The 20,483-nt window shown below is 42.1% G+C and overlaps 1 protein-coding gene across 11 annotated transcripts in view; it reads right to left on the reverse strand.

Annotated features, from left to right (window-relative positions):
- SLC4A1 (solute carrier family 4 member 1 (Diego blood group)) overlaps positions 1 to 20,483 on the reverse strand; it is a 58,074-nt gene that overhangs the window by 16,584 nt on the left and 21,007 nt on the right. For all 11 annotated transcript variants that reach the window (XM_044447133.1, XM_044447129.1, XM_044447134.1 and 8 more), the window contains 9 exons: positions 19,384 to 19,561; positions 18,402 to 18,537; positions 17,046 to 17,184; positions 13,996 to 14,077; positions 11,523 to 11,707; positions 6,901 to 7,105; positions 5,488 to 5,700; positions 4,017 to 4,165; positions 3,059 to 3,253 (listed from right to left, as the gene is read on the reverse strand). In XM_044447133.1, coding sequence (XP_044303068.1) covers positions 3,059 to 3,253; positions 4,017 to 4,165; positions 5,488 to 5,700; positions 6,901 to 7,105; positions 11,523 to 11,707; positions 13,996 to 14,077; positions 17,046 to 17,184; positions 18,402 to 18,537; positions 19,384 to 19,561 — 1,482 coding nt within the window. The remainder of the gene's footprint in view (positions 1 to 3,058; positions 3,254 to 4,016; positions 4,166 to 5,487; positions 5,701 to 6,900; positions 7,106 to 11,522; positions 11,708 to 13,995; positions 14,078 to 17,045; positions 17,185 to 18,401; positions 18,538 to 19,383; positions 19,562 to 20,483) is intronic.

Consider the following 20,483-nt stretch of genomic DNA (forward strand, 5'->3'; position numbering starts at 1 on the left):
AACACATTTTCTTCTGACATGAGCGTTCATGGACCATAATCCACTTCTTAAGATGCATGGAATATGCTGGCAAATTTCAAATTTGTATAGCCACCACTGCCATATATGCTTTATGAAAACTTGTAACTCTCCATAATCATACATCTGAAAAAGAGAGCCGTACTCCACAAAAATTTGTTTGATTATATCTGTTATTCTTTAAGATGCTACAAGACTGTTGTTTTGCCTTTGCAAAAACAATGTTTGCAAATAGAAAAGTAGCATGACTTAAATATTCCAGGTCAGTTCTTAGCTTATAAAATCAGTTTTCCTTTTAACAGAGGGAAGCCTTCAGACATTGATCCTATGGCAGTACAGTTCATTCTACTGCCTCAGCATTATGTCCCTTCATTCTGCCATGCATGTGGACTCCTCCCTTTGGAGGACTCTTCAGGACTGCCTGCATAATGACCAGTACCAACCTTAGACTTTTTCAGCCTGAAACAAAAAGGCAAGATCATGATCCACTCTGCCCAACTTTAATGAAGCACACAGGAATCTTTTGGACTGTACTTCAAAAAATGCTTCCAGGGTAGGTCAATACAATTAAAATATAGCCATTTTGGTGCACCCAAAAAATTCCCTATTAACATGTACCACATCTCCATAGCCAGGAAAAACCACTCATAGAGGGCATCAGCAGATGATCCTGAAATGCAAACAGGTTGAAACGGAAATAGACAGTCTCTCATATACACAGGTTCTAAGACTTTGAAAATAAGGAACACTTCTTTGAATTGGGCTTAGAAAGACGCAGCCAGTGTGGGGCTGTTAAAATTGAAGTGATGTAACCTAAACAAGCAGTACCAGTCAAAACTGTACTCTCCAGTAACTGAACCCTCCAAACTATTTTCATAGACAGCTACCCATACAAAGCATTGCAATAATCCAACTGGGAGATGGTGATGATTAGTTTCAGTTCTATGCTACCTAACAGCTGAAGCTTTCAGTTCACAATAAAAATGGATGCAATAAATATACAGATATAATAAAATGGTGTAAAATACCAGTATACAACATTTTTTAAAGTTTAAACATCTGCAACAATTTAAATAAAAGCTAGACTTGTTAAATCAGCTGACATATATCATTAAATGACTGGGAGTAGAGGGCAATTTTAACCTGATGCTGAGATGACAATGTTGGCGCCAAGCAGGCCACAGAGGGGAGATCATTAATCAGTGATTTAAAGTAAGTATCTAAAACAATAAAATGTAAAGCAGGGAGTCCAATCATTATATATTCAGCAAACGATCTCTTGAAACCTGTCTCAAGACACACAGACCAAGCCTTGAGGTAGCGGTACTTGGCTTCAGTTATTATCGATGACTCAACTGTAACTGACTGAAAGGCAAAATCTTGCTGCTGTTGGTTGTTTTTTCATACTCCTGCCCCGTGCCCCCTTCCCCAGGCTCCTTTTTGCCATGTCACAGTTTTCTTCAGAACATTCCTTTAAAAATTCATCCCTTTTTCTCCACCCCACTCCTCCTGCACTTCCTCTTGAGACTCTGGTTATATTAACACTATGGCTTCACCCTGTGTTTTGCAGTACTGGACTGGGACTCAGGAAATAGCGGCTCTAGTCCCCACCCTGCCATGAAACTCACAGAGGGTACAAGCCTATGCAGGTTTAGACAGAAAAACATCTTACAGCTCCCAGCATTTCCCAGCCAGCCCATGAGTTGTAGTACTTTTTCTTTCTGAATATACTTAGGATTATGCCCCAAGTGACACTAGGCCAGTCACTGACTCTCAGTCTTCCCTATCTCACAGGACTGTTGTGAGGATAAAACAGGGCTCTTTGGATGAAATGCAGGATAGAATAAATCAATAAGCCCAATTTATTTTCTTCCCTATTCCCCACATCCCATCCCAACCTACTACTTGAGACATCTTTCCTGATTAAAAGAACTGGAGATCTTTAAAGCTTGCATATACTTGTGACTTTTGGTTGACCTAATAAAGGTATTTAATATAAATTTTAGCTGAAGTAGATGTTCCCATTTGCCCCCAGTTAGGCTCTGCTTGTATATTGCTAAAGAAAGCAAATAACTACATAGGCGTTGTATGTCTCCCATGTGCTCAACTATAAGAAACTAAATCAGTAGCATAGTGCCAGCTTTGAAACACCTTAGCAAGGGGAATGAATATTGTTACCCTACTTCTCTGAGCAATGAGAAGTTCTGGAAGTAGCATACGTAGCCATATTTTCATCTCTACAGAAGGAGACATGGAATCTTATTGGCATTTAAATAAGGTACTGGAATCCTATTGGCATTTTGTAACAGTCATGCTGATTTACAAATATGCAAAAGTTACTTTAGAGAAGAGGTTAGACAGTTAAACAGCTGAAAGTGGCCATCTAGCTGCTTTGCAGAACAGGAAGAGTGTAAAGGAAAGCTGCCTCCGTTTTCCTCCTGCTCTTCAATGAATTCCCATAATCCTCCAAGTTCAGAGGGTTATGGGTATGTCCATAGGATTGCCCCCCTAATGTTTAAAGATTGAATAATCTTTGTGGCTGCAACCAGATATTGGGAAACAACTGCTAAATTAACACTGAAGGCTTAGTTGGAAAGATATGGAACATTGCTTTCATAGAGAAACTATCAAAGCAACTTAAAGCTTTAAACAACATGATGGTTAAAGATGATTTTGAAGAAATATGTACATGTTCATTCAGTTCCTTAGAAGAGACAGTCCAATGGTGGAACCCCCAACAATTTATGGAATTTCTTGATGACAATTTTAACAATCACAGCTATCCAAATCCCAACACATGAACTTCACTGTTATTTAGCTTGCTTTGGACTTACACACTTATACATGGAATACCTGGAGAGAGTGAAGAGTTGGAAGAGAGGAATTCATGCTACATTTTGATATATTGTACTTTTGTAATTTTTAAAAAAGGCAAAAATAAAGATCTCTCTCTCTCTCTCACCCCCCCCCCACACCCACACACAGTGCACAACTCCACTGGAATCTATCCTGTAATGGATAAAAATGGAAGCCATAATACCTTGACTAGTTTGGCAAATGTCTCAAAGATGAATATGAGGGAGATGAGGAAGGAGAAGATCTCCTGGGTGTAGCGGGAAATGAAGCGGACCAGGAAGCTGCCCTCAGCAGCCACTATTATCAGCACCAAGATAACAAGCCAAACGCCGATCCAGACTCTCCCCACAATGTACTCATACCCGTTACTTTTACAAAACTAAATAGAGAGAAATAGAGGGTTGGGAAGGAGAGAGAAAAACACAATAAAACCTATTGAGACACAATTTTTCTTGTTCTCAGTCCAGCTATGGCATGCATTATCTTTCACTTATAATTGATCTAAATGATATTGAAATAGTCATGCCTGCTCCTCAACCGAAATGCACATAGAAACTTGTAGCCAAATCTACATATAACTTTCTTCTTTCTTCTTATGGCTATAGAACTAACTCTGAGAACACCTAGCCAATAACTGGTGCCTAAGAACATAAGATTTGTTTCAAAGGATCAACGTTTACCTAATCTAACATTTTTTCTCTCAGCAGTTGTCAGCTAGAAATCTAGAGATGTTCACTATGGTGATAGATTTGTTTCTCCTCCAATATCTCATAAGTCCCTCTTTGGGACCATTGGGTATGGTTTTATAAATTTAAAAAATAGAGATATACCACTAGTTAACATAGAAGTTCCACTGTGGTTAATAATTGTGATTAACATAAGTGTTCCCTATTAATTTCAAATTGTTCTATTATGATTTAAAAGCAATCTAGTTTAATGGCCATCACTGTATCTTGTGGTAATGAATGAATGAATGATGGTGATTAATGCTGCCTGGGTTATGCAAATATATGGGAGTGTGCAGTGGTAGGTTCTATTTTGCAAAATTAGACTACTTTGGACAGACATTTAACCATTACGCACTCCAGTATAGGAAGTGGGTCATAATTCAACAAAGACGTGATTTGTAACAGGATACCTACCTGATAAAAGGCTTCTTCAAAGACCAAAAGGGGCCCAGAAAAGCCAACCACAAGCAAAGGCTGAGCTCCAAGCAAGCAGAAGATTACACCCTGAATGGCTGTAGAGAGCAGAAGCTCAGATACTCCCATCATATTATTAGTCTTCTCCCCTGAAAACAGCAGAAAGAAAGCACAAAGTTAGGGCCTCTTCTCCCCTTTGAAACTCAGCAATTCCAGAAGCATGCTGATAAGAGCACTTAGAAGTGTTGAGCTGAGTAACATGACAACATATAAGAGATACTTAAATCCTTGTGGTGCACACATTTCCACTTTCTCCCAGACAAAAGTTGTTTTGCAATGCAACAACCTTTTTAGCAGAGATGAATGTAAGATGAGCTGCAATCTCTCTTTCAACCTTCTTTCAACTTTCTGAAAAAGTATCTCCCATCTCTAGCCTTAATTATATAACAACACTTCTGTATCATTCAAATTATGCATTCTGGAAAGAATTTCCCATTTCTATAGACATTGCAAAACTGGAAGGTTGTGTGTCCCTCATATTGTTTATTTGACAAGGAACAAAGATGGGGGAAAACCATTTCCATACACATCAGAAGTATACCTTAATTGTTGCCACAGAAGCACCAAACACACACACATACACACAGAGTCACTAATAGTGCTATCCAATGACCCCAGTATCAGGTACACATCTGCCTTCAAACTCTGAGGCTTATGTGTATCCCATATGCAGGTCAGGTGCGGCATTGCACCTTGCTCCTTGTTCCATGAAGTTTATCTAGACTGTTTTCAGACATATAAAGACTTTTGAGGAGGAAAGAAGAAAGTAGGGAGCTGATAGTCTCCTCCCTTCCTTGTGCCCTGTATACCCCTTTTCCCTTCTCCATGGCTCAATTGAACCCTCAGAGAAGTAGCCAATGCAGTTCTTCCTGTGAGAGAGGAGTGTGGAGGCTCAGGATTTGGAGTCTTCAGACTGAGGTTATAGGGCTGTAGAGCTGGGGTTCCAAATAATCCTTTGTCCCCCCAGAGAACCTTAAGAGTCCATAGGATTGCACCCTGAATAAGTGTTACATTGTTAAAAACTGGACCTCCACAGAACTCCTTATTGTCCAAAGGTTAAACAGGTGTTTTCACACTTTAAATGGTTTCTTATTCTTTTAGTGTAGATTACTTAAAATTTAGTTTATTAGAAAATAAATAAGCAAGTAGCTGCTAGTAGGATTTCCCCATACAGTTTTCTAGCTGTTGTTCATGGGACCATATTCTGCTCATATATGTGAAGGACATAGAGAAAACAAATGGAAAACTTAGAAGATCCTGCTGGGGATATTTATGTCATCATCTTTCTCCCCTGCCCACCCTTATCTCTCAGAGGGAGGGAGAGACAAAGGGAAGGGGTGCTGTGCTACTTTCCCATTTGATCATTTGTGACTTTTGGTCAAAATGCAGCTAGTAGCCTCATGTTTCTTACCCAGAAGACCCCCAAAAGTAATGGCAGGAGAAAGGGCAGCAAAGTAGATGAAGATGACTGCAGCCAAACACTGGGCATTAAAAGCATCGGTGATGTCACTGAGATACTTGGGGTACCGACGTTTTATGTCTCTCCATAGACCCCCAAAAGGTATGCCGGTCCTGCGCAAGGGGTCATCGTCATCTTTGCCAGCCCGGACTTTCTGTTTTTTCTCTACATAAGACAGAAGAAGACAGGCAATGACAAGACTGGCTGTGGGAGGAAGAAATGATTATCAGTGGGCGGGGACCCATGGAGCTGCTTCAAATTGTTTGTTTTAGGTAAGATGCCCTTTAAATTATGGAAATACTGACTCAGGGCCAGGTTTGAGGGGTCACTGAACCAAGTATCCTGCCATTTTGAGAGGGTACTGACACTGATGCTTGGGGGGGGGGGGGGGGGCTCTATCTGTGAACCCTTGTGGACCTACCTGGATGTAGTGGGTTACTGCAAGCAGCACTGGGTTGCTGAATCCTGTCAAGCCACCCTTTTAATTTATCACAATGCTATAAAGTGACACTAGGTAAGGAGTGCTGTGGAAAATTAAAAGGCTGGCTAGATCATGGCTAAAATCATGGCCCAAATCAAGTTACATTCTCTTACTACTGGAAATTGTATTCTTGCTCTACCACTCCACTTAGCTTCTGCGATGTCCCCAAATATTTTCTGTCCTGGTTAGGAAACTTGGTGCCTTCCATGTTTTGGACTAGAAATCCAAAATCCTGTTTGTGCCTGATCATTTGTCATAGTGACTGAGGTTATGGAGCTGTAGTTCAAGACACATGGAGGGCATCAGATTACCTAACACTGTTTCTGTCAATGTTCTCAGTTTAGTCCCACACATGGAATTACACTTGTACTATCAAAGGTATCTGAGAACCTCATGCAAGCTTAAGAAATCATAAGAGGCAGTGTCAGTGATTTAAACCATGACACAGAATTCTACACCCACTACCATTATCTATGGCTGTGTGATATGATTACACACCCTGGCATCTCAGACTGTTTGGTAAGTAGAATTCATCCCCCCAAACCTGGAATGAGACAGCAAAGCTTCCAGACCAACTTCATTCCCACAGTATCTTCCCACTGCTTTTCCAAAAGGATTCAACTACTGCAACTCTCTAGTTCCTGACATTTATAACAACATAAGAAGAGCCATGCTGCATCAGACAAAGGGTCCATCCAGGCCAGCATTCTGTTCACAGAGTGGCCAAGCAGTTGCCCACAGGATCCTACAAGCAGGATGCGAGTATAGCAGCACCCTGCTGACCAAGTCCTCCAGCAACTGGGGTACATAGGGATACTGCCTCTGATACTCATCATGCAAAGTTTCATGTAGAAGTGGAATGGTCTTTCCATACTGAGTCATACCTAACACCTCTTCCTCTTGCTGCTGCTTCTCCACAGGCAGGTACCGCTTCCGTAGGAGGTCCTTCTGTACTGGTAGCAATGTCTTGAGGAGTCTTTCACTTTGGATATCAGAGGGTGGCAGGACAATGCAAAAATCCAGGAACTCCTTCATACTCTTCTGCAGGTCTTGCTTTCTCTCTGCCAGGTAGGAATCATTGCGAAACACCTAGCCAGAAAAAAGAAGAAACCCTGAGACTGCATTTCAGTGTTCAAGGAAGGGGCAGCACCTGGCAGAAATGTTCAGAGAATCTTCCTGCCCCCTGAATGACATGGCTGACTTCCTGGCCTATGACACCATGATGAAACTCACATAAAGAGCTGGGTTTAAGTCAAAAGACTCATTAACTCTTCTTCATTCACTTAAGAGTTAGAGTGAGTAGGTAACAAGACTCCACCCTTCATAGAATGTTTTTTGTCTCTCTATGCCTAAGTCTAAATTTGCCTAAGTCTAAATTTACATACATCCAAATAAAAAACAAACTAGATACATGTATATGCTTGTTAAAATGAAATAATAGAAGACGACCAATTAAATATGGAAGGTATATTCTCCGTACTGTCCCTGTTCTAGTGGAATTGGAGCGATTTTGTGGCTGCTTTGAAAATGTTTAAACAGAGAGGTTTTACTGAGCCAGGGGAGTCCATGGCACAGAAATCTAATTCCTAAGCCCTGATGGATTGCACCAGCCAGGTTAGAAAGCAGGGGACAGCTTGCCCACCCCTTCTACTACCAGTTATTCTTTTTATATATAACAATTTCTTCTACTATTGTGCAAAAATAAATGCACGAGCTTCAGGAATGGCATTATTTCCTCACATTCTGGAGAATGAGGAGGATTTGGATCCAGTGGATTTATTGTCTCCCCTGATCTGGCCCAACATACCCCTGGGATGCCTCTCTTTTGCCTGCACAGCTGACAGAGAGTCCCGGCTGAGCAATCACAACAGCTGAACTTTCTCCTCTCAATTTGGAGGCTGGGATCCTTCCCAATAACAGTCCATCTAGACCAGGGGTCTCAAACTCGCGGCCCGCGGGCCAATTGCCGGGATGGGCGGGGCACGGGGGAGGGGCCCTGCGGCCTTCGAAGCGCCGGCAGCGCCCGGGCCGGCCTCCAGATGAGCGGCCCACCACCACCGCGGTGGTGGAATACTTGATGCGGCCCAGCCTCACTCAGCCTCTACTTCCAGTGGCCCCCAGGTAAGTTGAGTTTGAGACCCCTGATCTAGACAGTGCATGTTGCTGCACACATTTGAGCTCTATTTTATATGAGAAGGACAATCATGCCCTTTGTTGAGTATAATGTGCTTGCATTTAAATAAAAACCTGTGGAAATCTGAAAAGAATGTATACATGGCATGGTTATGCTTAACTATCTTCTTCCAAACCTAACACAAGACAGGTAATACATATATTGCAGAGAAATATATTGCCCAATATAATGCCGTACAGTGCCCAGAACTCTGGCCATTCTTGTCAAGGCTAATGAAGTCCAAAATATTGGAAAGCACCAAGTTAGGTGACAAAAAGGTTCTTCAGTGCAGTCTAACTGTTGAAAGGGTTGATTATCGCACTATATGTTTATACAGAGTACATGCATCTTAAGCTTTAGGAAGGAAAAACATTTTGATAATGGAGGAGGAGTAGACTTAACATGACTAATGGCAGCAATGAGGGACATGACAATATAGTCATCCATTTATAATCAAGACACATTCATAAGGAAGTTCTAATACCTTTTCAATGGGATACTAATTTTTACATGAAGCAATGTAGAAACTGGTGTACAGGCAGTCCAAGTTATGAACAACTCCTTTTGTAAACAAACTTCCATAAAGCCTTTTAATTTTAAAAAATATTGCAAAAAATAATCATTACCATAGAGAGAGAGGAAGCCAAAGGGGTGAAAGGGAAGGCCTCTAAAGCAGGCCTTTCCTGCCCTACCCTCCAGAGAAGGAAATCTCTCTGGCATCTCCCTGCTGCAAAGAGGAGGCATTGGTGAGTTTGGTGGGGAGGGGCCTACAGATATTTGCAGTTTTTCCACTTTTGCAGGGTCCTCCACCCCAACCCACACAAATGTGGAGGGCAGACTATACACAATTCACATTAAATATGAATTCAACTGAAATATAAATTTCCGTTTTCTCAGGAACAGAACTTGTTCATAACTGTGTACTGCTTGTACAGAACAGGGAAATCAGCACTAAGGTAAAGGATGATCTCAAGCTCCTTGTGTTATTTTTTTTTATTTTTAATTTTACATCTATAAGCCACCAAACAGATCAAATGAACTGCCTGGGTGGTGTACAACCGTATGTTCAGTGTCATCCCTCACATAAATTAGTACCATGTATTCATATGTTGGGTCTGATCATGCAGTTGCATATTTCTTCTGCCCTAGACCCACAACACTGAAGCAGGCTTCCTTGTATGGAAGGTATTTCCTCTTGTTTTAGACCTTTATTAATAATCTTTTGTCCAACCATCTCATTGCCTGAGAGCTATAGCAAAGCCTTTCTGGTGTATCATCGTGTCTAAGAAAATGAAAGGTAATGCAAGAGCTTGCCAGTTTAAATCTCACTTCTGCCAAATGAATTCACAGAGTGACCTTGGGCAAGTCATTGCTCATTCATTTTAGCCCTCATAGATGAGGACTAGTGGTGAGAGAAATGACCTGGAACTGGAGAGACCGAGGTTAAACTCTGTATTCAGTGGTGAAATTCACTGGGATGAGCCTAGTCTAGTCAATGGTTGGTTCACAAGCCATGATTAGCAACCTTGCATGGTTTCCACGATGCATGTTTTTTTGCCTGAATGTGCCTGACAGACAATTAAGTAGTTTCCACTCTCCTCACTCAGATTTCCCACTGTTGGCACATGTCCCATTGGCCACTATGCCTGAAATTCATCCCATGCTGGATGGCTTGAGCAGCTCCAGCAGCAACAGCTGCTCTTTTCTGGGGCCTCTGTAGTAGCTGCATTCAGGACTGTGGGAACCATTACACCAGTGTCCTCAAACTTTTTCAATAGGGGGCCAGTTGAAGCTGCAGTGACCATTGTGGGCCGATGGGGGGGGGTGCCTGGGAGTGCGGGCCGGTGAGGTGCGAGTCCAAAACCATCTCCGAGTGAGCAAGCCACCACCTCCCTGCCCGCGCTGCGAGGCAGCATCGAGCGCACGTACAGGAGGCAGGCGGTGGCGGTGGCTTGCTTGCTCAGAGACCATCTTCGAGTGAGCAAGCCACTGCCTCCCCGCCCACGCAGCAAGCTCACGCACAGGGGGCAAACAGCGGCACAGGCTGGATGGATGGCCATGGCGGTCCGGATCTGTCCTGCGGGCTGTAGTTTGAGAACCCATGCGTTACACCATGGTGAAGTGTGGAAACTATAGAACAGAGTGTTGTTTCTTATTGTGGTTTCTGAAAACCAAATATACCATGCTGAAATGCTATGATAGGGTTTAGACAACATGACCGACCATCCTACTCAAGAAACCACCATGGCTTGTTGTGCTGCAGGAACCCTCACAGGGTTCTTGTGAGAACAAAATGTGGGGAGGAAGTCTATATATACACCATCTTGGACTTAGAGAAAAGAATAGCTAGAATTGTAATAAATACGTGGATTTAGGAAAATAAATGAATAAATGCTGGCTACCTCAGAGAGTTCTTACAAATAATGTTTTGATTTTATTTATGTATTTCTAAATAGGCTATTCTAAATTTATACTGCTAAAATTGTATGTGCATTTTTATGCCAAATGGTAATCTTTGGGGGTGATGCCTTTCCTCTATTTTGGTAGATCTTAAGTGGCCACCCTAGTGTGGAGTTACTTTCAGCTTGAGGGTTAAATTCCCTGAAGCTGTATGCTAGAGGTAGGCAGAGGTCAAAGTCACACATTTGCCCCCATTCACACACATTCATACAGATCCATACTCAAAGTTTCCCCATGTAGTACTAAGGCATTTAAAAGCCTCCCATTAGTTCCACTGAAAGACTTCTTCATTTCTACATTTGGTAAAGGGACTCCAATTGGAGGGATGATGGTGGCAATGTTCAAATGAGGAGACTTAACACTGCCCTCCTCAGCTGCAATTCCTTCTCCCCAGCAGTTCATGTTAAATAGGCTTGAAAAAACCACTCACTGGAATCAATAAGAAGTTTTTTTTTCAAGTCTTAAGTGCTGGTGGGTGGTAGACCCAAATGAAGAGGTCCCACTACTTTCCATCCCCAATATACATGTAAAACATTACATTCTTTCTTGATCTAGTCATCATCTTGATCCCTGGACATTCTGTTAGCACTGCAATGACATTTAGGCCTGCTGAACCTGGCTTCTTTTAATTTGATTGCTATGCCTTGCCCTCAGCAGGGAAATAAATAGTCCTTCAGAGGCCAAAACCCAGTGCCTGTATATTCTAAATAGAAGTTCCACAGAAGTTCCTGATGAACTGCTCTAACCCGGCCAAGCTCTTAGCACTGGGCCTACACCTAAGTGGGCTCTTAGTTGTCGATCACACAATAGTTCCTTAAATACTTGCCCAGGAAGGAGATTCCATGGTTGACGTTATGAGTTATTCAAGCTTACCCTTTCAGACATCATTGTTGAGATGGCTCTCCCAATCTCATGGTAGTTGGTGTGTGGGGAATTTGGAGTCAGAACCACGAAAAGGAATCTGGTGGGCACAGAGACCTCCAGAACAGAATCCAGCTCCACAGCATCCTTCAAGCGTACAAAAGCCAGAGTGGGGTGCTCCACGAAGGCGGCACGGCCTGAAGGGAGGATGGATGGGTATGGGGCATCATTTAGGGGCCTTGGCACAAAGAGAGAGCAAGAGAAATGCAGAGCATGGGCAGGAAGGGAAGGGATCCAAGTAGAGGCAAAGCGGGTGGAAGAGAATGGAACAAGGGAAGAAAACGAGAGATAGCAAAGTAAGCTAAGTTTGCAACCAAGTTTTGACAAGCCAGAAAGAGAAGCAAAGAAGAGTTCCTGCCAGCAACAAACATAGCTGCTTTCCTTTCCAGAAAGTACAAGGTAACCAGAACCAGGTGATATACCTCTTCCCAAGCCTTTCTTGATTCACATATGTCATGTTGGCATGGAATTAACCTGACTGACCATACCATTTGGCAGAAAGAGGCAGCAAATTTGGAACAACATGCAAACCTGTGAGTTATTGAATTTATTCTTTATATTGACAGTAACAAAAGGGAGCATTTTGAATTTTCTGTCTTGAACATCAAAATGTCAAACCCTTTGCAATTTTAAATTTGTTTATGTTAGTTTTAATCAGAAAGAGGAAAAGGAAGTAAAAAAGAAAGGTGTGGGCAGCAGCAGAGAAATGTCTTTGCTAGTCTTTTGCAATTAAAGATGCTGACACTAACACTGAAAACTGTGGGGTGATGAGTAGGCCCTGAGATACAATTCAGCATTTTTTTCTTTTAGTTTCCAATATCTTGAAATTTTTGAAACAAGTCTCACTTGAGGCAGAATTTGTTTTGCATCCTAATGCGAACTCTATCAGTGTTGGCCAGCCTTGAACTCAGCCTTGAATGGCTAGGGATTTTACCTTACTGAGGCATGTATGTAGAAGCCTGTTTTCTCTGCAATTTTTCCAATGAACGTCAGTGCTGAGCACTTTCAACTAACCCTGGTTCCCTACAAAAGAGTATGGGTGAAGCCTAAGCAACAATTAACCTTGCCATTTCACATTTCTTTAGCCTTCCGTGTAACTATATGAAAGTATTCCTTGATTTGGTCTGGATGGGGTGTGCTTTCTATGAGGATCCTGGAAGTAGTTGAAGGTGAAACCTAGTGCTTCTGGCCTAAGGCTATAGCCCGAGGGAGAACTCTGTGGAGTTTACCTTGTTTACATAAAATTGGGCTTTTAGGCAGACAGCGTTTGAGTTTGTGGGGTACGGTCTACCAATTTTGAAATATTCTTTAAATCATGAACTCATGCCTTCACAGACTCATGTGCAGTGCGTACACCACATCAACCAGGCCTTATCCATCCTGCAGCTCTTAACAGAGCAGTTGAAGTCCACCAGACATTCATGCATCACTCTACCTATGTAGCAGTGGTGGTGATAGCAGAGAAGTACAGAGTACACCCAACATGGACCGTAGGCAGCCTTGTACATTAAAGTTGCCAAATGGGCAGAAAAACTGTGGACTTTCCTGTAACTATATGACTATGCCTTTAAGCAGGAGTTGGGCATTCAAAAGTCAGCAAGTAAAACTTCATAGCAGATAAGAACGATCACTTATTAACATCTGCACATCAAGTTTTTGCATTACAGATACAAGATGCAGGATAGAAGTTGATAAAAATAAAAAGGTACAACCTTATTGTGAAGAGGTACATCCACAAAAATTACTAGCCTTGCAGAAGTGCACTAAATTTATATTCGGACTGGTGCAGGGCAGATCACCTCTCTTCCAATTTCCAAAAAATAAGACATTTAAAAAATCCCTGTGGGGAGATTTACTCATCACAAGCAAATGTCTGACTATTGATAAACATGAGCACATTCAGCCTGGCTTTTCATCTAACATTACATTATCTCAAGAATCCAATTCTGAAGAATCCCCCACTCTCAGAAGGGTTGAGGTCATTGTCCTGCACAATCAGCCCAAGGATCCATCAATTTCAGGTAGGCTGGGCTATACCTCTAATTGGTTATGCAGGCTAGGGCTAATGGGAGTTGCACACCAAAGCATCTGGACAGCTAAAAATTGCCCACCCTGACCCATTCAGTCCAGCATCTTTTTTCCAAGAGTGACTGCTTAAACATTTCCACAAAATCAGCAAACAAGACATGAAGGCAATAGCTTTCTGTTTTGAGCCTTTGGTGTTCTTAAAATAGAAAGTCTATTAGCTACCATGGATACTAAGGTTTATTTAGAGGTTTTCCTCAGGCCTTCGCATGGGTTCCTTCAACTAGAGATACCAAAATTTAAACCTTCTCCATGTAAAGTGCTCTCCCACTGAGCTGTAGGTCTTGCTCCTCCCATCACGGGACCCCTTTAATCTCCTAACACATTACAAGATACTTACCAACTAGGACCAATGTGGCTTCTGCATCTTCTGGGACCTTATCTGAAAGCGGCTTCTTGAAATGACTACTATCTGGCTTTTTCTGTGACAAGAAAAAGCTAAGGTTATTCCCCAAGGTTTGTATGGGGACATAGCCAAAAAACAGTTCACAGTGTGCTCGATCTCTGCCCCTCAGAATCGGGACTATGAGCAATTGAAATAAAAATTCAATTCATTTTTATTCATTGCATTGGAATATTCTGGTACCTAGTTAGTCTAAACATGCTGATTCTAAATTCAAGGCAAATATGTGAAAATGTATCATGTATGGTCTTGTTAAAATGCATTATTTTATAAAATGAAGTACTGACAACTGGAATAGAAATTAACTTTCAGATTGTCTATTTGTGATCTCCCTTCCCTAAAAGCAAGGAAATCTTTGCAAATTCAGACTACAATTCTATTTTCATATATTACAAAATAAATCCTATTAAACTATGTGGGGCTTGCTTCTGAGTAAACATACTAGGATTAATCTGCACATATTGTTTGGAAGAGATAACATCAGTATCTTATGATGCCATGAAAAACTGAAGGTTTCACTGTGGATTATATACATTGAGGACTTAGATGCTGACACTTTAACCTGGGCTTGGTTGTATCTAATACAAGAGGCCTTTTGCCTTGACTGCATTGACAGAGTGATGCGTTCCATATTCTGTGCTCCAGTTTTAAACCTTCCTGCAGCCCAAGAAATGATCTCAAGAATCCTAAATGGGAAAGTGCAGCCTCCAGGTCTAAATTCAGGTATGGTTGTCCATTAACACATTCTGAACTCAAGAGCTAGTCATAATACTTTAACTATTAATTTCTCATGCTAAATTAACTCCATGGGGAAGCCCATATTTTAAAACCAGCAAGAAAATATTTTTGTGGTAGATCTGATCTTTACCTTGGAATGATTGGTGGGTGCAGATTAGGGATGTGTGGAATCTATTTGGCAGTGGGAACATCTCAGATTCCCTAGGCTTGGCTCCTTGGATTCTGGTCCACTTCACTGTGCCCAGAGTCTGACTTGCTGGTGGTCCAGAAAGTCAGCCTCTCACACTGAGCAAATAGCATCCCTCTTCTGTCCCACATGTAGCAGCTGTTTGGGCTGCTTCATCTTATGGAATGGAGCCCCACATGAATACTAGCAGAATTCTTGTGTGCTACTCGCAACAGCGTTTATGCTGCTGCACCTGACATGGAAGAAGGTTGGTCATGTGGGGCTTGCCAGGAATGGAACCCAAATAACCACTGCACAAGAGCATTCCTCTTCTGCACCACCAGATGTGGAAGAAGGTTACCAGTCACACAGCCGTTTTTCCACAGTTACAAAATTGAGCAAAATGAAAACAAAAACATGGTACACAAACGGTGGTGACTGGAAAGGCTTTGTAAAGGGTTGTCGCTACAGTTTTTAACACAATGTTTAAATGTGTGCTAAAATACCTTTTCCTTTATGTTCTATTGTGTGAACATTTCACAATTTCTAATGGCTATAGGAGAAAACATGTTTTCGAATTTGTGCTAAAACACCTTTTCTCCTGGTTTTTTTTAAATGCACTAATAAAATGGCATTCATGGATAAGCTGTGCACAAAGCTGTGCTGACAAGGGAATAACAAAGCTCCACGGATATGTGGACACAGGCTCTCCAACTCAGTGTACCGCTGGTGCACATACCAAAGGGCCTCTTCAAAAAGACAGATATCCAAGCTAAGGCATTTCCGGAGCTAAGTATTCTACCTGTGTGGAGAACATTAGCAGGATCAAACGCTGTCAGAGCACCAGTGCTAATGCTTTGCATCAGAGCTGACCCTACCATTAGGCAGAGTGAAGCCTTATTTTGGCAGCCAGGCACAATGCCAGGTGCCAAAAAGATCCAGGCTCAAGGCCACACGACTCTCCCTCCAAAAAAGGCACAAATTTGCACATTCTACTTCGCATATGCTCTAAAATCTCTGTGAGTGCATGTGTACCTTTAAAGGGCCCTGCCTTCTAAGGGCACCCCATTTTAAAGGAGGAACGCATGGACAAGGGGAGGAGGGCATTTGATTTTTAGAAATTCAGACAGAGAGATTTAAGAGAGGTGTAACAGGATATGATGCACATATGGGCCAAAGGCTAGCTCATCTGGGGTTCAGATGCAACAGAGATCATCAGAACCCCTCTAACTTTATTTCAACATGCACCCATGGGCATCAGGGTGGTGGGGCAGATGGGCTCCCAGTTATTTGGGACTCTACTGGCAGCAGATGATGAAGAGAGTAGCAGAGTTGTGTGTGCCATGTGGCCCTCCCTTCTGCCCCAAAGTTGGGCTACTCTCAGGTGCAATCAAGGATGGTGCCTCTTCACTACAGCTGGAGTGAGATTTAACAGTCAATCTGGTTGGCTTTTATACAGGGAATGGGTGATGCAACATCGTGTTCTTCACCTCAGGCAGTTCCAGAAAATAGCCTCTTCCTCCATAACCTTCCCATGTTTTCACATTGTTTCTGCCTTCTCTTTTCTTACCATGGAGAATTTGTTAAGGAATTTGGTTGTCAAGTGCTGAAAGTCCTCCATCTGGAAATATTCAAACTGTGTCATGCAAGTGTGGCTATTCCACAGTAAGAATCTATTGCTATGATGTAGCAAGTCATGAGTGGTGCTATCCTGGTCTAGGTTGGGGAGTGCATGCTTTCCAACTAAGCATCTCTGAAGTCAGTTGTTGGAACTAGGACTTTGTGTGCAGCTAGCATCAGAGCTGGACCCTGAAACCTTAGCCAGGTTCCTATTAGTTATACCAAGCCAGGCCTATATATCTGGAGGTTTCATACTGCATTCCCATCAGGTTGACTGCTTTTGAGCACAGACTTTTTTTGGGGTGTGGGGCGTGTTCTTTTGTTTTGGTTCCTGGAGAGTGCTCTGGGACCTGAATACAAATTGCATACACTTAGCCCAAGAGGTTCCTGATTCAGATACTAGAATTCCTGGCACTGTATCCACAAAGTAGATATTCTCAATTTCCTGAATCCAGGGTCTCACCTGCTCTGAGTCAGAAGAAAAAGTCTTCATCTCAATTTGTTCATGTTCCTTCAAAAGTGGCTGTCCTGAGTCTTTGACATCAGTCTGTTGCAGCAGTGCAGGAGAAAGAGTGCCTACTGAAGCAGACTCATTAGGAAAACTGGACAAAGGGGGAAAGAAATATGGGGTGAAAGAAATAAGGAAAGGTGGGGAAGCAGGGAGGGAGGAAACATCAGTTTAATGTCTAGGATCTCAGAAAGAATGCATACAGTAAATAATTCAACTTAATAAATACTTTATTCACAGACAACTTGTACATGTGTAACTATCAGAGCTTCCATAAATTCCATGGTTATGGGTTTGAGAAACACTTCTCTTCTTGCACTAGAAAATAGTGGCTGATTAAGAGCTTTTGAATTGTTGAAGAGAAGCACATAATTGTTTGGGCTGATGATTTTTTGGCTCTGGCCTAGAGGTATAAAATGTGTGGGCTTTTTTAAGCCATGTGGGGAGAGCATCTAGTTCTCCCTTTGGGTCTTGGTTAGAAATTGCTTCCCTTCCAAACCTTTAGATTCTGTCCCTCCACACCTGGCATCCACAAGTTTTTGCAGTTCTTCTTTTGCCCTCTAGCACAGGAGGGCAATAAGCCAGGTATCTTCCAGTTCGTAGCAGGGTGTCTGTGTTACCCTCGTTTGAGTGGAGAAGTGAAAAGGGAGAGGCCAGGTCAAACGGCAGCAGACACAGGATACTTGCCTCTAGAATCTTCAAACTAGGCCACAGGTCAGCCAAACGTACATGTTTAATTTATATCCCATTCTGCTTTTCATGCAAGAAGCTCAAACTATACACATGGTGCTCTCCTGCCCTCTTTTTAACCCCTCAACAATCTATGGGATAGATATTAGAATGAAGGCTAATGACTGGCCCAAAGACACACAGTGAGCTTTATGGCTGAGTAAGCTTTGAACATGGAGAATCTATTTGGAGTAGCTCTACAGTTCAGCTCAACATCAGATTCCTTCTCTTCTCCTATTCAGGAATTACTCAAGCTGGTTATAAAGACTAACTAAACTTTGTATACCCTTATACATAAGTCCTACCAGAAAAACTATATCTTAATGCTGGTCATTCCCTTGCTCAACACAACAAGCAGGGTGGTTCTTTCTGGCCTGGCTTTCCTAGCCTTGTCTTGTGTCTTTTTACTCTTTTCTACTTCTAATCTTTCTACTAAATAGCATTTTGCATGTGACTTGCCTGCCCCAGCTTTCACTAGCAGAACCTTATGAAGTATACCTAACCAGGAATGGCTCGGGATAGATTCTGCTGACCCCTCTTGGTTGCCAGCTGTCCAACCTGTCCAACTCTTGACATTAATACCTGTGCTGCAGTAGGAGGGCTCTGAAGAGCTCATCTCGGACCTCTGGTTTGAGCTGCTCTTCATAGATCATTTGGTCAAGTACCCGATTGGCAATGCCAGCTAAATTCTTCTCTGACAGATCCAGTAGGATGGTTCCTAGAGTGGGGAAAAACATTTATTCCTTTTCTACTATTGCCATTAACTGAAGCTCTCTGGGTGGTTCACAAAACAAAATTTTAAACCATAAAATACAGTAACATAGTCTCTCATGCACACAGAGAGTTTAAAATAAAATAAAACCAGCACCAAAAAAAAAGCTGGCAGTGGTGCAAAGATTTTTAAAAGTAGCAACAGTTTTTAAAAAGGACTCAAATGACTGGAAAGTAAAAAGGTCTTCTGGCACTGAAAAGACCAAGGCGTAGGCACCAGGCAGGCCTCTCTAGGGAAGGCATTCAAAAAGGCCCTCTTTTTTATAGCAACCTGCTTCACCTCACTCAGCAGAGGCATCCAAAGAAGAGCTTAGGGTCCAGGCAGATATATCTGGAATGTCCACAAGCCATTTAGAGCTTTGTAAATTAATACCAGCACTTTGAATTGCTGCTGGAAATTGACTGGCATATCATCTTAAGCTCATAAAAAGTGCTTGATGCTACAAAGGTCACCTCTGCCTCCAATAACATGCTGAATCCAAGAGCACCTTGAATCTTTGAATTGGATCCTTTATGGAAGTGCAGCCTGCTCCAGAACAGGTAAAATATCACTCACCCAAGCAGAAGAACTGCTCACAAACAATGCAAAAAGAAGGAACGTACCAGCCGACATCTGACAATTCAAGAGATACTTGCTAACGTTTAGAAGGTATGCAAGTAGGGTAGCACTCATGTTGTATCTCCAAAATTATAACCTGTACACAGCCAGAGGAACAGTTTGTACATGGAACTTTCCAGTTCCTCAACACTCAAATGTTGCTACAGATTCACATCCTGAAGTTCCTTTCCTTACCTTTGGCAAGAGCCCTGTACACATCCATAAGGCTTTGAAAATTCAGATATGAAAGATGAGGTCTGCCCCAATGCCCCATCTCCTCAAAGTCTTCTTCCAGTTTGATCCAGTGAGAAGCTTCCATCCAGCGAAACTCATTGTTCTTGTCCATGACCAGTTCATGAAGTTCCACATATGCCTGGGAAGAGTATCATTAGGCGTATTAGGATGGTTAGTACTACCACCTTCTCAAAACTCTTCTTAGCAGTAGCACAACAGGCAGAAATTCAACAGGCAAGGTTGAATGAGGATGCCAAAAGTTTCACCTGATGAATTTCTTCCTGTGATAAGAATGTTAAAGGCACAAGGAGTATCTTATGTAAGGAAAGTTGTTTGTTTCCAAAGCAGTGAGCAACCTGTGGTCCTCTAGATATTTTTTGCCAACAACTTCCTTTATCCCTCACCATAAGCTATGCAGGGTATGGTGAATGGAAATTGTAAGCCAAAATGTCTGGAAGGCCACACCCTTGTTAGAATATATATGAAAAATCATGCTGGATAAGACCAAAGGTCCGTCTAGTCCAGCACTCTGTACACATGGATCCCTCAAGCAGTCTGGGTATTAGACCTCCATGTGCCCAAGCTCCTCAGCAACTGTTATATGCAGGGATGCCACCCTGGTAAAGGAGGCAGCACATAGCCTGCAAGGCTAGTAGTCATTGATAGCTTTCCCCTTCATGAATCTGTCTAATCCCCCTTTAAAGCCATCCAAATTGGTGGCCATCACTACTTGCCATCACAGTGAATTCCGAAGTTTAACTATATGCTGCATGAAGTATTTCCTTTTATCTGTTCTAACTTCACACCAATCAGCTTCATGGCATGACCCCGGGTTCTAGTGTTATGAAAAAGGAAGAAAAATCTCTAACTCTCTATTTCCTTCACACCATGCATTATTTTAAGCACTTTTCATGTCCCCCCTTACTCAACTATTTTCTAAGCTAAACAGTCCCAGTTGTAGATGCTCCTCATAGTTACTCCAGCCCCTTGATCATTTTCATTGCTCTTCTTTGTACTTTTTCCAAATCAATAATGTCCCTTTTCAAATAAGGTGACCAGAA

The sequence above is a fragment of the Varanus komodoensis genome, unplaced genomic scaffold (genome assembly GCF_004798865.1).
Source record: "Varanus komodoensis strain SLA01 unplaced genomic scaffold, ASM479886v1 scaffold50, whole genome shotgun sequence".
NCBI classification, from domain to species: domain Eukaryota; kingdom Metazoa; phylum Chordata; class Lepidosauria; order Squamata; family Varanidae; genus Varanus; species Varanus komodoensis.